The sequence below is a fragment of the Stenella coeruleoalba genome (genome assembly GCF_951394435.1).
Source record: "Stenella coeruleoalba genome assembly, chromosome: 18".
NCBI lineage: Eukaryota > Metazoa > Chordata > Mammalia > Artiodactyla > Delphinidae > Stenella > Stenella coeruleoalba.
Genome location: NC_137164.1, coordinates 6,496,436 through 6,513,482, shown reverse-complemented (window position 1 = coordinate 6,513,482; position 17,047 = coordinate 6,496,436). Strand labels below are relative to the sequence as shown.

The 17,047-nt window shown below is 53.5% G+C and overlaps 1 protein-coding gene across 1 annotated transcript in view; it reads left to right on the top strand.

Annotated features, from left to right (window-relative positions):
• Positions 1 to 17,047, top strand: part of SLC7A1 (solute carrier family 7 member 1) — a 66,877-nt gene that overhangs the window by 43,495 nt on the left and 6,335 nt on the right. Inside the window, exons 3-9 of the mRNA XM_079902520.1 lie at positions 4,346 to 4,729; positions 7,785 to 7,943; positions 9,605 to 9,779; positions 11,354 to 11,475; positions 11,982 to 12,204; positions 12,920 to 13,059; positions 15,774 to 15,876. Coding sequence (XP_079758646.1) covers positions 4,360 to 4,729; positions 7,785 to 7,943; positions 9,605 to 9,779; positions 11,354 to 11,475; positions 11,982 to 12,204; positions 12,920 to 13,059; positions 15,774 to 15,876 — 1,292 coding nt within the window. The 5' untranslated portion in view covers positions 4,346 to 4,359. The remainder of the gene's footprint in view (positions 1 to 4,345; positions 4,730 to 7,784; positions 7,944 to 9,604; positions 9,780 to 11,353; positions 11,476 to 11,981; positions 12,205 to 12,919; positions 13,060 to 15,773; positions 15,877 to 17,047) is intronic.

The following is a 17,047-nucleotide window of genomic DNA, read 5'->3' as shown; positions in this document are numbered from 1 at the left end:
GGTTGAGAGGGCCCTGTCGTGGGCCCTCTGCTCCTTTCCTTGTGAAACCTGCATGCGCTCTAGAGCCTTGGGGGCTCCTGGGGGGAGTCCCCCACGTGGCCGTAGGAGCGCTGAAGTGAGTTTGCTGACTCGTCGGCCCCCCGGTCTGTGTGTCCCACAGGTGAGCGCCCTAGCGAGGACCTACTTTCTCTAGCCCGGGACACGTGTGGACCACGGGGCATCATTCTCCCACGGGAAGGGCAGATGTCACTCTATGTGGCTCCCATGTCTGGGACCGTTGTAAAGATCGCTTAAAGGAAAAGCACAAGTATGGGCAATAAAATTTCAATATTAAGACTTTCCCCAAAGGATTTATGAACTTAAGTGTCTACCGCAGCCTACGTCTGACCTCTTCCCCTCCCTCCCACGAGCCGTTAAGCGGACTTTTTCAGTGATGGGACTGTCATGACGTTTGAGAGTAAAAAAAAAAAAAAAATCATCCAGTTCCCACTTGCCCACCTTTGTCAGACGCCTTGAAAACAGCATCTTTATCTCTGCAGTCGGGACCATTGGTCACTTTGCTCCTATTGTTATATAGTGATCACCAGAATAAAACTTGAGGTTAGAAATTCTGTGGGAAAGGGGCAGATTTTCTTTGCTTTTCTGAGAGGCTAACACATAAGGCAAGTGCTCTTTACTAATAAATGAATCGGGAGTAAGACAGAGCTGAGGCTCTTGCTGTTACAGGATTTCTGTCAAAAACTGAAAGTGTAGGTGTCGACTGTGGCACAAATTCCTCCCCACGTGAGAGGGTAACGTAATTTCCAGATAATCCTTTCCAAGTATTTGGTGACTGTCGGCGTAAATCCCAGCAGCAGGAAGTCCGCATGACCCTGACGTTGCCGGTGTTGACGTGGTTAGATGGGTTTTACACGGAGAGGTTTCATTTGGTCTCACTGCTGGCTGGGTGCCCACCTTAGGAGTCCAGGCGTGAATGAGTCGCGCCGTAATGTGTACAAAATGCCGCCAGGCGATGCCACCCGGAGAACAGCTTTGCACGACTCCCAAGGAGACAGAAAGGACGTTTCTTTAAAATAAACCTGAACAAGGTTAGCGAGCATCTCATTTTCTCCCACCCTGGAAAGTAGAAGCAGACAGCGCACTTGCATTTTCCTCGTTCTCAGCGCAGGGCCTCAGCAGCTGCGTTTCTGTCCCAGTGGCTTCCAAAGAAGTTGGGTTTGCCCTTTCCCCAGACAGCAGGGAGCACCGAGGAAGTAACCAAGGTGAAACTAACGGGCCCTCCTGTGCTCCCGTCCACTGGCACCCGGAGCACTTCCCTCCGGCTCCTGTGAGGGAGGAACAGCCCAGGACCCTTCGTGAGGAACGGGGGCGCTGTGTCCCTGCTTAGAAGTCCACTGCCTCCCTGGAGTCTCGGTTTGTGGGCTCCACCAAGAAGTCCCGTTCACATACGGTTGAAAACCTGCGTCTAAAATCGGTATCTAAATTGACAGAATTTGATGCCCCGCCCCCTTTATTTTGAAGATGGTGCGGGGGCCCCCCAGGGTTAGTGAGTGGGTTCTGTGCCGGTGATACCACCCAGGGGCATGGGGCACACGCACTGCAGCTGCGCGTCCAGGGGGGTCATTCCGGCCTAAAGTGAGGTCACCGGGCTCTCGGTAAAGTATCCCCAGGCTCCAGTGTGCCCCTCGCCAGGCGTCCCCGTCGGGTCACTCCGGCAGCTCTTGCTTCTGCTCCAGACGGCAGCACATCTGGAAAGGCGTGTGCACTGTGGACGCAGCCGTTGCAAAGAGCCCAGGGCACAGCGTGTCTGGTCGTTCAGAGGGAGGCAGGTGCCTCCTGGGCCCTGGGGTTACTTTCCTCTGTGAAGCTGAGGAAAGAAAACGCTATTTAACTGCACTGTCTTTGCTCTGCACTTGGTTTAGGGGAGAGAATCCGTTTGTTATGAACCAACGACTACATCTAGGAGAGGACGCGAGCAGGGCAGCGCTCTCTCTAAACGTCAGTCCCATTTACCAGCCAAGTTGGAAACAATGCCAGTAATGGGGAGCGTTCACACTCCGCTCCCCTTGAAGGTTCCTGGCTTCTTAAATACTCCCCTCCCCCCCAAGATGATGCTGAGCGGTTGTGTGCCGCATCTTCACGCATCCCTCTCCTGCTGAGGGTTGTGTTGAAATGGTGCGTCTGCCCTTCTGACTCGTCATCCAAGCAGTGGTTTAGTAAAGGCTTTGCTGTTGTTCACAGCCTGACCTGAATGAATCCAGGTAAATCCTGGGAGGAAGAAAGGGAAAGGCAGGCCCGGGAGGACTCGCGCCCTGGGCTCCCCGGACAGCACCGGAGCCCCGGCAGGTCCTCACTGCCCGACCGAGCATCGGCAGCTGGCCCGTGAGTGGCCGGAAACCCCCCGGGCGCCGTTGCTCCTTTGCGTGTCTCCTGGTCTGTCCCTGCCCTCTCAGCTCTTATCAGCCCCTGTGTCTGTGATTTTCCTGCTCCACTGCTGTTCCACTAACAAGGTCTTCTTCCCTCATTTCCTCCCACTTCCTCCCCACCTCACTGACGGTGATATCATTTCCCGCCCCCCACCCCCGCCAACGCCAGACCCAGATGTGGAGCCACCCCCGCACCTTCCGAGCTCGTGACCCTGTCTGACACTGGGTGTCTGAGTTGTTTTCCCTCGTCTTTACGAGAAGGAGGTCGGATCGGATGAGTTTATTGCCCACTCTGGCTAAAAACTGAGTCTTGAGAAACTCTCTCTCCTCTTGGCCTGGCAGGGAGGACCATCCACTGGTCCCTCTGTGACCGGGAGCTGGCCAGTGACATGACCCACGGGGGCCTGGCCTGAGGCTGGGAGGGGGCGGGGCCACAAGGGTGTGGGCGGGCGGTCCAGGGCGCCAGGTGGTTGGGTGTGGACTTGGCTGGACCTGCCGTCTCCATTTAGACCGTTTTGCTTTCCAGTGACTTGCTTACAGCAAAGGTAGGTCAGTAAATACCAATGGATCATAAAGATGAATTTTTAGGAGCTAAAAGTCATGGTGATAGCTTATCTCTGCAGATGCTGTTGTCTGAAAACTATCTTAGCTCACGTTTACAGATCTATAGGAAAGCCATGAAGCTGGTACAGAGAGGGTCCACGCGCCCCGCACCCACTTTTCTCTCTGGTTAACATCTTACACTAGTGTGGTATTTTAGTTACGATTAACGAGCCGATATTGATACAGCGGAAGTCCACACTTTATTCAGACCGCCTTCGTTTTCCCTGCCATCCTCCTCCTGTTCCGGGATCCCATCCCCTCCCACGTGACGTGTGGCGTCCTGTCTCCTTGGGCTCCCCCTGCTCGAGACGGTTCTCCGACCTTCCTTGTTTTCGATGACGCCTGACGATTGGTCAGGTGTTTCGAAGCGAGTTCGTCTCGCCTGTGATTTGTCTGATCTTTTTCTCAGGATTAGCCTGGGCTTATGGGTTTGGGGAGGAGGCTGTCAGAGGTAAAGGCCCTTCTTATCACATCATATGGTCAACTATAACTTGTCACTGTTGATGTCGACCTTGGCCACCTGGCCGGGGCCGTGTCTGTCCGCGTTTAAATCACTGTCCTGGGATGCTGTTCACGGTGTGGGTGGCATCCTGGGACCCCCACTGGGTGTGTCCCGTGTGAGAGTCGGAGGCCGGGAGCCGTGTGTGCACGGGGGCCCCCTCTTGGCGTGTGATCAGGAGTGCATCACACAGCACTTGGGGCCAACATTTTGGTCCAGGGAAGTGCTTCCCCGGGTAGTGACGGTTACAAGGAGCCCTGACTTGTTAGCAATTCAACGCTTTTCTGCTCTGGACCTAACTCTGTGTTACAGTGGAGACGGCTTGACCCCTGCCGTCTCAGAGGATCCCAGGAAGGTCTCTAAACGGCATTGTCATTGCTATTCAGGGCCTCTGGGTCCTAATAATTAAATTAAAATGTGGTTTGGTTTTCTTTCCCCAGCAGCCCACTTGGAATGGCGTCTTGCTTTTCCTGGCAAATTGCACGATTATTGAGGGCAGGGACGACGTCCTCAATGTGTGCCTCTCGTGCTCTTTGTGCCCGTAGGAGGCTCTTGGTTAAGAACTGAAATCAGTGCGGAGGCTCAGCGACCAGAGTCCAGTCGGCCGGCGCGTGGGCCTCCGGGCGTTTCTCCCGCTGGTTAAGCCTGAGACCGGGAAGCCGTGGGTGGGTGTTGTGACCGCGGGCCGTGGAATCGTGACGTGCGAGGCCTTAGCTGTGGATGACGACGCGGGCGCACCTCGCCGTCCGGCTGCGATGAAGGGTTGGTGGTGAGGGCGGGGCGACGCTGACACACACCTTGTTCTTTCTCTCGGCAGGTCTGAGCCGCAGGATGGGGTGCAAGGCGCTGGCGGGCGTCGGGCAGCAGATGCTGCGGCGGAAGGTGGTGGACGGCAGCCGGGAGGAGAGCCGGCTGGCCCGCTGCCTCAACACGTTCGACCTGGTGGCGCTGGGGGTGGGCAGCACGCTGGGGGCCGGCGTCTACGTGCTGGCCGGGGCCGTGGCCCGGGAGAACGCGGGGCCCGCCATCGTCATCTCCTTCCTGGTGGCCGCGCTGGCCTCCGTGCTGGCCGGCCTCTGCTACGGCGAGTTTGGCGCTCGGGTCCCCAAGACAGGCTCGGCCTACCTCTACAGCTACGTCACCGTGGGTGAGCTCTGGGCTTTCATCACCGGCTGGAACCTCATCCTCTCCTACATCATCGGTAGGTCCGGGAGGCCCGGAGCCTGCCCCCTGCCGCCTCGGCTGTTCCCACCCCAGCCGTGGGCCGCGCCCCGCTCGGCTCCCTAGACACACAGTCTGGCGCCTCCCCGGCACCTGCGCCTCGCTGAACTGCTGCACACTTTCCCTTTTCCTCTAACGCAAGGCGGAGGCCACCCTCGGGCATCACTGCCCTTGCTTTTTAATGATCAAGTACATGGGATGACCTTAGTGGGGACAAGCCAGGCCAGCAAGGAGGCCAGTCCTGTTAGCACGACAGACACAGAATCAGTAGGGTGTTTGTATCTAGTTAAAAAGGACGTAGTCTCTTTCAGTATTTTTTTTCTGATTACTTGAGTAAATACATCACTGATACAGAAAAATTTAGGAAATGTAGAAGAGCGCAAAGAAGAAAGTGGAAATGACCCACTCTGACAGCCTGGAGAAATTAATTCTCTTATTCATTCATCCTTTCAGCGAACGTTTATCAGGTACCTCCTCTGTGCCTGGCATCCCGCTCAATGTTAGACCCTGTGGAGGAGCAGGGTGACCTCCGTTCACAGAGTTTAGGGATGTAACACGGTTAATATTTTTGTGAACCTGAATGTATATTTTTCTGTCTAGCGTGTCTCTGTACTTGTAAAACAATATATAGTGTACATTTTTCATAGCGTTAGTTATTTTTCCATAGTAATATTCTTTTTTTTCTTTCTGTACGTTTATTTATTTTATTTTTGGCTGCGTTGGGTCTTCATTGCTGTGCGCAGGCTTCAGTAGTTGTGTCACACGGGCTCAGTAGCTGTGGCTCGCGGGCTCTAGAGCACAGGCTCGGTAGTTGTGGCGCACAGGCTTAGTTGCTCCGCGGCATGTGGGATCGTCCCGGACCAGGGCTCGAACCCGTGTCCCCTGCCTTGACAGGTGGATTCTTAACCACTGTGCCACCAGGGAAGCCCCACAGTAATATTCTTGATGATGTACCATTATATAGATTTATATACAGATAATTGATTGGGTGCCTTTGTGGGGTATTTAGATTGTTTCCAGCTGTGTTGTTGTTATAAATAGTAACTTAATGACTTTGGCATAAAAAAGAAAAAGCTGTGCTTTTTCCTTTAAAATGGTCTAAGAAGCAGAATGTCTGGGTCAGCGGGCCTGCGTATCTTCAAGGCCTGTGTTGCCTGCGATCCTCCTGATGGCCAAGGGCCCCTTTTCCTCACGTCCTTGCTGACTCTGGACTTGGCGTCAGCGTTAGAAACAACCAACCAACAAACGAAAACACCAAAAACATAGTCTTTTCTGTTCGATAGGTTTCAGTGTTATTCTCTTTATGTTATTTGTATTTTGATTACAGCCGAAGCTGAATACATCCACTTAAAAGAAACAAACGGCTGAATGTCAGAATAACTGAAGGATACGAGTGGCCGGTTCGCAAACAGAAATAATACAAATGGCCACTAACTGTTCCAGTTCTGCTTTAGCTCTTTGAAGTAATATCAGAAAACCGGGGCGTGGGATGCGTTGAACCCCGTGGGCCCCGCTGGCTCCCATGCCTGCCCTCTGGGAAGCCGTGTGTGGTGCTGGGCCTCCGCCTGGGCTCCGCCAGGCTCCCTGGGCGACACCCTCCCTTTCTTTCCAGCACCTGCCGAGAGCTTACTCTTCTGGGTTGGAAAATAAAATTCCTAATCACGTTTTTCTCAGTGCAGCACCAAAACTTGCAACCATACACGTCCTTACAAGCTGCAGCCTCTCGGTGGGAACGCAGCTATTTTAAAGGGGCCGTTATGTTTCCAGAGGATTTACCTGCGAATAAAACAGAATGGTGAACGTGAAGCACCTGCAGCTTCTGGACCAGCAGGTGGCGACGGGGTCTTGGCCAGAGTGGTGGTGTCGTGTGAGATGCACCCCCGTGCTACTGCAGGCAGCTCTCGGCCTCACCTCCTGAGCAAGGGCAGCTTTTCTATCAAATGTGTTTCTTTTAAAAGCCACGATTCAAGGGTGGGGAGGGGGTAGGCTGGCAGGAAAAGCTGGGCAGCCCTGTTGGCGGCGAGCTGGCCTCTGGGGCAGGAGAGATAGTGACCTGTTGCTTCACTGGGTTGTGGCCTCGAAGGACAGAACTCGTCATAGGCTGGCTACTCGGGATGAAGAAATGTGGTTTCCTTTTTGAGTTGTTGGAAGAACACTTAGCGTGAGACCAGACGGTGAAATGGAGTCCTGCAGGTCACTCTGGCCAAGTTCTGTGGAAGATCCAGACCACGGTCACCAGCAGGGCCCCCTTTGAAGATAAAGAAACTTTTTGTGGATATTGGAACTTTAGCGACATTTCCCGGGAAGCATTGCTGGAAGAGCAGTGCCGTTATTCAGATTAAGAGACAGAGACAGAGAGCAGTCAGCTGCTCTTGGCCTTTGGGGTGCTGGACGCCGCACCCAGCACGTCGGGCAGACCCTCGGGGCCACGGCCCGCGTCAGTGGTGCCCGCCCGGGCCCGGAGCAGCAGAGGCAGGGGTGAGCGGGGACTTCGCTGCTGGCGTGGAGCCAGCCCCGAGCCGCCGCCCTTAGTCCCCCGCAGCGGGAGGCAGGCCTGTCGGCTCTGCTGCTGGGGTCTTAGGGGAGGCGCTTCCTGAGGAGCGTGGCCCCTGCTCACTGCAGCCCAGGAGTGGGTCGTGAAGTCACCTGAACGGTTCGCCCTCAGGAGTTCTTGTCGGATGAGATCAAATAAGTAGAAGTCAGTACTGTCAGAGTGCCTCTCTGTGCTCAGGGTAACATTAGTTGGTTAGACTTTTATTGTAATTGAGTTACATGTACGTCCGAAACGCATGCTATACACGTCGTATTGATTGTGATGGAAAACGGGTTTCTTGCCAGGCTCCACTTCTCACGTCTCTGCAAACACTAACTGACCCTCACTTTCGAGTCAGCACATCCCGGGGTCCGGCGGCTGCCGCTGGACCCCCGTGCGCCGGCTGCGATCCCTACGTGAGTGCCGCCGGTGCCGAGCTTGGTGACAGGTGCTCCGTTAACTGTTTCCCTTCAGTTTCGTCTGACGGTGTGTTTCGTGGCAGGTACTTCGAGCGTAGCCAGAGCCTGGAGCGCAACGTTTGACGAGCTGATTGGCAATCCCATCGGGGAGTTCTCGCGGACGCACATGGCCCTGAACGCGCCCGGGGTGCTGGCCGAAAACCCGGACATATTTGCCGTGATCATAATTCTCATCTTAACAGGTAAAGCCACACACCGGAAGGCACTGGGTTGGAGCGAGGGGTCCAAGGTGGAGGACAGGCTCCCATTAAGTTGCTTTCTTCCTTTTCTCTTTCTCCCATCCCCCCATTTTCTTCTCCTTTTTGTAATTGCTACAGACATCTTTTTTGTCAAAATGGCTTCTTAGAGATTCATGTAGGATAGACCTCTTGAATCGGTCGAGTTACGTGTCATTTAATTAAAAGAGAATTTCAGGTGTTTGCGTAACTGTGGAATAAGATTTTGTTAATGCTGCAGGCTTTTTGATACAGAAATACAAATTCTTTGCAGTCAGCGGATGACGACTTGGAAAAGGAAAGTTGGCGTTGGTCAGCCAGGGCGATGTGGAGGAATGAGGGCCTCAGTGTTGGCGAAGGCTCGGGTGGTTTACACCCAATGGCCGGCAAAACACCCTTTAAATAAATAAGCTTCACCACGAAGTTGCCGGTACGGAATTTTAAAATCGCAGACATGGCTTGAACACAGCTGACGGCAGCTTCTTAGTGACACTTATCCGAGTGTCAGCCACTAGGATGGGAGTTTTGTTTACATAAACATTAAGCTGAAATGCAGATAAATTCTCCTTTGAGGTTAGAAAATCTTGGATGGGTTTTAAAAACAACGTGCCGTATTTCACACACCACATAATTGAAATCATTCCGCACAGGCCAGTCTCAGCAGTATTTCTGGTCCAGCTGGCAGGAACATGTATCAGAAATTAAGTCTGCACGAGTGAGATTCTCATAAACACGAGAGGGAGGGACGCTGAAGAACAAACACGGCGGAGACGTGTTCCCTGTGACGAATTGCTCAATTCTGTCCTAATGCCTGTTTTTCAGAATTCAGTCTATTACGTAGAGCGTCTTTTGTTTTAAAACGTATGAGAGACCTACACGGCAGGGCAGTAGTTTCCAATCAGGTCAGTGGTCACGTGTCACCAGGCACCTTCCCTGCCTCTCTTCTTGCCTAGCCGAGAGTTCACTACAGAAGCGTGCCCTGCGGCAGTGGTGTCATGTGGCTCCCGTGGGCTTTCATCATTCGGTGTCTTCTTTATCCGGAGTTTACAAGCTGGCACTAGTCTAGCTTATACGTTGTTCTCCTTGCACTGAGTCCCAGGAGGACCCGTACGCGGCAGGGGTCCCACAACCCAGGTGGCTGTCACTGCTAGCGCCCCCTAGCAGTGAGCGCACGACTCCTCTTCTGGGAAACTCTCACCCTCCCGAGAATGCAAGCAAAGTGTCTCTTGGAGGAAATGAAATCCTGCCCCGGAGGGTGGCTCTGGGGGATGGAGGTTCAGGAAGAGGGAGGGCTCTCTTCCTCCTCGGGGAGGGAGGGCCTTGCTCTCGGGGGCCGTTGGCTGACACGTCGCGGCCTCTGCTGGTGCCCCTGGCCCGGCGTCTCGAGTCCAGAGGGGATCTGGAAGGCCAGCCTTGATGGCCTTGTTCAGCACCCCCGCAGACCTTGGTTATTTTGATCCCTGCCTCTAGAATGAGAATGAATTCAGCCCCATTTCCTCCTCGGAGGTCTGACGCTGCTTGGATTCTTCCTAAGTCACCCTCTCGTCCCCGTCCCCGTCCCCATCCCAGAAGGACGTGCCTGGTGCGAGGTTCACACTGAGAGAGTTTCTGTTGACGCGCTTTTGCAGGACTGCTGACCCTGGGCGTGAAGGAGTCGGCCATGGTCAACAAGGTCTTCACGTGTGTCAACGTTCTGGTGCTGGGCTTCATCATGGTGTCGGGATTCGTGAAAGGATCCATTAAAAACTGGCAGCTCACGGAGGAGGATTTCCAGAACACATCTGGCCACCTCTGCCTGAACAAGTGAGTGTTGCTCTGTGTCTGGGTGCGTGACAGTCACGAGGTTGGTGATGCCGTCGGCTGTGACAATACGAGTCTTTTTTTATTTTTAGTGTAATTTGAACTAGAACGTTTTGTTATTATTTAATTGTTTTTTTGGCAGTCAGTTAGCTGAGGGTGTTTGATTTGTTTGAAGTTTGGGTTAAGTTTTCTTTCCTTGTGCGTGACTAAGGAAGGTGTCGGGGAAACAGCATCCTCGTTCTAATTCCAGGACTGTGCGTGGTTGGGGCCCATGGTCAGACTCACTCAGGAATCCCTTTCCCCTCATATTTCCCTCATGATCAAGCTCTGAATTTTGCTTTCAGAAAAGATTTTCTCTGCAGCACCGTGGCGGGAGCCACTTTATCTGGAAATGCCTTCCTATTTGACGCCCCAGAACAAAGAAGTAATATGTGGAACTTTCCTCACAGGCTTTTTTCAGAGGTTTTCAGAACTACTGAAGTATCAGAATGTGATTATGATAATCTCTTTCACTCTCACTCAGCTTGTGTTGCGTCAGCCCTGAGAGACCGTGGCCCCATCTCCCTTTCGTATCTGGGGCTCAGGACACCCAGGGCTGGAGGCAGGTGCCTGGCCAGCTCCCCAGGCCTCTGGGTGCACCCTTACCGACAGGCTCATCTTATCCAGGAAACAAAAGCCAGACGTGGAAACGGGCCTTTCTGATCTTTTGTCAGATTTTTGGGTAAATTTTAGGGTCCTAGGATGGAGAGTGGGGAGTTTTCATTTTGTTTTAATTGTGGCTGAAGGTTAAACGGCTCTGATGAAGAGACCTTCCTAACAGTGCAGTGGCTTTAAAATGATGTGTCAGGTCCTGGAATGAACAGTCGGGGGGCGGGGCTGGCCAGCGAGACCACACGCTGGCTTTCAGGGACCACCAGATCATCCGCCCGGCTGTCCCGTCAGCCTTGAGGACGCCGTCTTCGTGCGCCTGGTTGCATCTGGGCTGTGGGCACAGGCATGGCCCAGCTCTCCCACGAGGGGACAGAGCGTGAGGACAGTGCGCTCAGATCCGGAAAACCCACCCCACCCGCACAGGCACCCGCGCCCTTCACCTGGTGCACGGGAGGCAGGGGCGGTTTTTCTCCACTGAGACAGTTCACCCTTTCTAACCGCGGCATCTCTGGAAATGCTTGTTTTCAGACATGAGCTGCTGGTAAACGTGCAGGACTTTGCATTTTGGTCCTGGGCGGGCGGGGACCGCCGCGCCTGGCGGGCAGCTGAGCCATGCTCTGGGGGTCCCGGGGGAGAGGCTGCGGTCGCCGGTTCCTCCCCTTCCTGACGGGCACCCTGCCTTGCGGTCCCTGCCCCACACAAATCAGTGTTTAGCCGGGGCGTCTGGAAAGGGCTTGGTGGCCCCTTGCAGCCCTGGCTGTGAAAAGCAGGGAGGCCCGTCGCCCAGGAGTGTGGCGGCTGTGACCGCTGTCCCAGGACCGTTCACCGTGGGGGGGGGGGCCCGGCCGCAGGGGGGCAGCTGGGATGGTTCCTGTTGGGGACCACGGAGCGGGTGCTGGCCTCTTGACCGTGGCTCTCTCTTCCAGTGACACGGAGGAGGGGAAACCTGGCGTCGGGGGGTTCATGCCCTTCGGGTTCTCCGGTGTCCTGTCGGGGGCAGCCACCTGCTTCTACGCGTTCGTGGGCTTCGACTGCATCGCCACCACAGGTACGCCCGCCCCCCTCGGCCCACCCGGGCCCACCTGGCCAGGTCGCTGCTTCCCTTCCCGGGCGCGCGTGTGTGCCCGTTGCCGCTCTCTCCCTCCTGGGTACCGTGTGCGTGCGCACCTTCCTGCTAATCTTCCGCTTCATCACTCCCCGAGTGGCAGGCCTGACGGGAAGCGGCACCCTGAACGAGACCACCAGTCCCCTGCGGGCCGGGAGGATGGCATTAGCTGCGGCTGATTGCAGACCTGTGCACCCTCCGGGAGACATAGGGCTGCTAAAAACACCGTCGTCCTGGTGACTGAACAGGCCGGGCTCCCGGGCCTCCCGCGTGTTCTCTGCTAAAGGCGGCGAGTCTTCCTTGCCGACCATCAGTGTGAAGGCCGAGAACACTGTCCCTGGGCTTGTGGGTGTCGTGGTCTGTGGTGCCGGGGGAAGGCCCTGGTCCCCACAGGGCCGCGTGCCATGGGGTGGTCCCGAGCCCCCCAGCTGACCCCTTGCTCCTTGCAGGGGAGGAGGTCAAGAACCCCCAGAAGGCCATCCCCGTGGGCATCGTCGCGTCCCTTCTCATCTGCTTCGTCGCCTACTTCGGGGTGTCGGCCGCCCTCACGCTCATGATGCCCTACTTCTGCCTGGACAAGGACAGCCCCCTGCCAGACGCCTTCAAGCACGTGGGCTGGGAGGGCGCCAAGTACGCAGTGGCCATCGGCTCCCTCTGTGCCCTTTCCACCAGGTGAGGAAGCGGAAACTCCCGGGAAGGCGGGTCTGCTGTGAATATTCCTCTTGTCCCTTGAAATAGAGCCAAACCCCAGCCCTGATCGTGTGGCTTCTCCCCTCGTGCTGCTGTCGGTCACCCCAAGGGCTGTTTGTGTTACTGACATTTCATCTCGAAGAACCTGAAGCCCACACTTTAGCACTGTCTACTCAGCAAGGTCCTGGTTCTCTGTCCCCATCTGTGGCCACTGGACCGGGCCGCCTCTGTGAACGCTGTCTTTTGGCCCTTAGTTTGGCCATAAAGCAGAGGCTACCTTGAAAAGGGGAGCACGTGCCTTTTAATGAGAAACACTTTGATGTTTCCTGCTGGCCTGGACACACAGGAAGTATTTGCTAACAACGGACTGACCACAGAGAAATCCTCATGGACGCAGCGATGCTTTTATTTTCTGCTTGATTCAGCTAGAAATAATCACGGGAATAAATACAAAATTTCTCTTCCATAAAACTGTGTCTAGCTGCCACGCTAGTTTACGTCACACATCTCCCGTTCCTGTTAGCCTTTGCGGTGAGTGCTTTTCCGGGGGTTGGTGTGTTGAGTCCGTCTTTTAGGTGCGGGCTTCACAGGTTGGAGACAGCTGCCTCTCCTCGGTGGTAAACACGCATGGCGCGTTACGGTGCCTTTATTCCCATGAGATATCTTACGGATGCATTTTGCTTTTCTTCCCATCTAGCCTTTTAGGGTCCATGTTTCCCATGCCTCGAGTCATCTATGCCATGGCTGAAGATGGGCTGCTGTTTAAATTTTTGGCCCAGATCAACGATAGGACCAAAACACCAATAATCGCCACGTTAACCTCAGGTGCCATTGCCGGTAAGAACTGGAATTTCACGTGCCGGTGTTTTAACAGTGGAGTCATTATTCCCTAGGGAAATACCTTGACTTGTGCTGGTCCGAGAGACGCTGTAACTGGTCTTTTTTAACTTTGGGTTTTTACTCTTGTACCTGGTTTATTTCAAGGTAACTAAGTGCCTTTTTGACAAAAGGCAGAAGCCAGTTTTACAGAGCATGTGATGGAATTCTCAAACAATTTGAATTTTTAAATTGTTATCGTTTCATTGGACAGAGCTTAGAATACACGCTGTCCCTTCAAAGCCCGGCGTCTTTCCCCTTTTCTGAATGTCCCCGAGCAGACCTTGGTGGGATGACATTTTACACGGTACAAACCGGGTGACTTTTTGTTGGTACTGGAAATTCACCATCCGTGCGTCTTAGCTTGTGAATTCTCTGGGAAGTGAGAATCCCTTATGATCGATGCTTTCTAAAGCGTGTCACCTATTCCCCAGGGGACATTGAGGGTGTGGCTGGTGAAGCCATTCGCCCTGAGTTTGTAAACAATGGCAGGTCCAGAGGAGGCTGATCTGACTGCATATCGGGTCCCTCGCCAAGAGGACAGTTCCGAGAGGGGAGAGCCGGGGGCTAGAGAGCCCTTGGGGCTCTGCGTGCCATGAGAGCCATGGCAGCCCCGCGAGGAGACTGTGCTTTTGTTTATGTTTCCTCATCGAATTGCGTTTCACAGCCCAGGAGGCAGGTGCACACAGATGAGAAGCGGAGGCTCAGAGAGGTAAAGTGAGGATGCTCTTGCCCGCTGAGTGCAGAGCTTGCCTCTTGGTTCCTGGTTTGTTTTGGGGCCAAAATGGCTGGTTCCTTCCAGCCCATGAGTAGAGCAGTGGGTCTTCTTGGTAAATGATGACACAGGATACCAGTGACAGTTGCATCACAGGAACTTGTCAAATAGCCTTGAGTGAGGCGCATGACCATCTTACAGAGTGAATTGTTGTCAGTAGCGTTTACGCCCTTAGCAACGTGTGCGTATAGTTTTTTGGATTAACATTACATAATGAAGGAAAGCCAGTTTTTCTTATTTTACACGTTCGTTATGTGAGTCTGCATTCTTGAGGGTGATTGCCGTGGGCATTTTAAGGGGCACCATGTGTCAAAATGTGACCAGTATGTTTAAGGGATTAAGGAATTGGAAATAGTGTTTTTTCAGTATTTACTTGTAATTTGATTGTATTGAAGACTGGCCTTAATTTCCTTCCTGTGCTGATTAAGGGACATCAAACTATAATGTTTAAAGTGACTCACATCGCCAAACCAAGGGTTTGCTTTTTCTTTTCGTTTGGCGGGGGTGGTAAGTAAGTATTTAGTTTTCTAAAATCACCTCACATGGAAAAAGTTTGGCTTGAGTTCCTCTGAGTGGGAGCGTAGGCATTTGTAGCTCACACAGGGGGCTCCTCTTCTAATTATCCAGAGGGGCCTCACTGCTCTTTAATTCTGTTTTTTAGCCTCAATTTGAATTTGTTTTACTTGCAGTGGTCTGTGTGGGCTTGAGAAATATTTGTGGAAAAGTTACGGCTTAGTGTTTATGTTTCAACTTGTGTTGATTGCATGTGATTTGAAAATATCCCAAAGTAGATCCAGCCAAGTTATTTTTTAAATGGGAAACTCGACACATATACCCACATAAATAGACATGCATATTCTCCTAAAGATCTACAGAAGATTTTCAAAGAAGCATGCATGTTTTGTTTTGCTGGAAGTGGGGTCATGGTGAAGGGACTGTATTGTCTGGGAATAACACTGCTTTCCACACCCATCTTCTGGGTTAGAATCCTCTGTTGAGGGCAGTGGACTTGCCCCCAGCCGCCTCCTCACCACTGTTGCCTGCTGATGCGAGTCTCCGGTGAATGCTTGGGGAGGCCAGCGGCTGTCTGGTCTGCCTTGTTCAGTGGCACATACCTAGCACCCAGGGACTGGCATGCTCACGAGTGCCATTGGATGAGGGATGAGGGATGGATGGGTGGATGACGGATGGAAGGATGGGTGGATGACGGATGGATGGGTGGTGGATGGGTGGTGGATGGGTGGGTGGATGGTGGATGGGTGGGTGGATGGAGGATGCGTGGATGGATGGGTGGGTGGATGATGGGTGGATGGGTGGATGGATCATGGGTGGATGGTGTATGGCTGGATGATGGGTGGGTAGTTGATGGATGGATGATGGGTGGGTAGATGATGGGTAGGTGATGGATGGATGGATGGTGGATGGGTGGTGGATGGGGTGATGGATAGATATACATGTCTGTCTATACGTCTGCATGGTGTAGGGGAAGACACATTGGACTCAGAGCCATAAGAAGCTAGCTTAGAGCCTGACTCTTCCACTTAATAGCTGTGTGACCTTAGGTAAGTCTGCTAACATGTCTGAACTTCACTGTCTCCATTTTTAGTGTAGGGATGGCTGGCAAAATTGCCATGAGGGTCAGAAAGGATCATGTTGATAAAAGTACTCTCCACATAAATGTTAATTACTATTACTGTCTGTTGAGAGCTGCGTATATGGTTAATCCTGAGCTTTTCTCCCCTTTAAGCAAAGTCACAGTGTTTTTCCATGGAAAGGGCCGGGGAGAGCAAGGGGGAAAGTAGAAGCGGCACGCCTCACACAGCCTGGGTCGCAGGTGGGGTTGTGGTTCTGGCCGGCTGTGGAGGGTCGTGCTCGGTCCTGACGTTCGTCTCCTCCCCAGGGGTGATGGCCTTCCTCTTCGACCTGAAGGACCTGGTGGACCTCATGTCCATTGGCACCCTCCTGGCCTACTCTCTGGTGGCTGCCTGTGTGTTGGTCTTACGGTAGGTACGGCTTTCTGGGTTCCAGGACAGGCACACTGCCAGCCTTCTTTTTAGTAGTTTGTGTCAGTGGTTTATACAGTGTAAACTTTAGGCTGCGGACAGCTCCTTTGGGACCCGCCTGGGAGAGGGTGGCATCTGGTGGTTGAAAGCCTGGTTATCCCTGAATAACCCTGAAGAGAATATCCCTGAAGAGTCCGGGGTGGCCCCACCTGTCTCTCTCATGGGCCCTGATTTTCCTGGCTAGATGTTGGGAGGGTAGAGACAGGTTATCAACCCGACTGTTGGGCCTGGATTCTTGGATCAGAGTTTTTGAAGGCTTAGGGTGACGATTTCAATTTGGTCCAGGTTCTGGGACAGAGAGGACTGGGGTCAGGCCCTGGTGGGAATTGGGAGAATCCAAGACCTGTGAAACGTGGGTCAGTGTGGTGCTCCCGTGGCAGCAGTGCACCGGCCCCAGAGGAGTGAGTGCCGTTACAGGTCCCGGAGTAGCTGACAGTGTTCAGGAAGACTCTCCCGGTTCTGGCTTGGAGTCCTGTCTGGACCGGGCCAGCCCCGTGGAGGGCCCTAATAAAGCAGTTCTGGGCCGAGGCTTGGTGTCCTGGGGTCCTCTGCTGCCTCGGTGCCCCTCCTTTCAAGCACACCCCTGCTCCAGTTTCCCTTTGCTCTGGGAGACAGGGCTCTGCTTTCTCACTCCCAGGAACGACCCCAGGTAAGGGTACATGATGGGAACAGATACCTGTGCAGGTGCTCAGTGTGGTCACCTGGGGAGAGCCCCCCACTTTCTCGGCTTTACACTTGCCAGGACACTGATTCCATCCCTAACGTGCTCTACAGCTAATTACCTGGCTCTGGAGAGTCAGCTAGAGCTAGTTTGCTAGTTTCCCACCCCTTCTTCCTTCCCAAGAGCTCAGCGCTAAAATCTCTCTGAGGTCCACCCCACTGTCTTAACAGACCGAATGGTATTGTATGAGTGAGTCAGTGAAAAAAGCTGTTAAGTATCTTTATATTCGCTCTTAGATTATATGCAGAATAATTCGTAAAGCGCTCCGTTTTGCAAAGCGGGTGGGAAGGATCCGACCTTTGGTCATCTTGGCTGGGAAGATACGGAGCCTCATTTAAAATGAGTGTCTCACTTGCAGGTGGCTCGTGTCTTGAAAGTCATGGTCCTTCA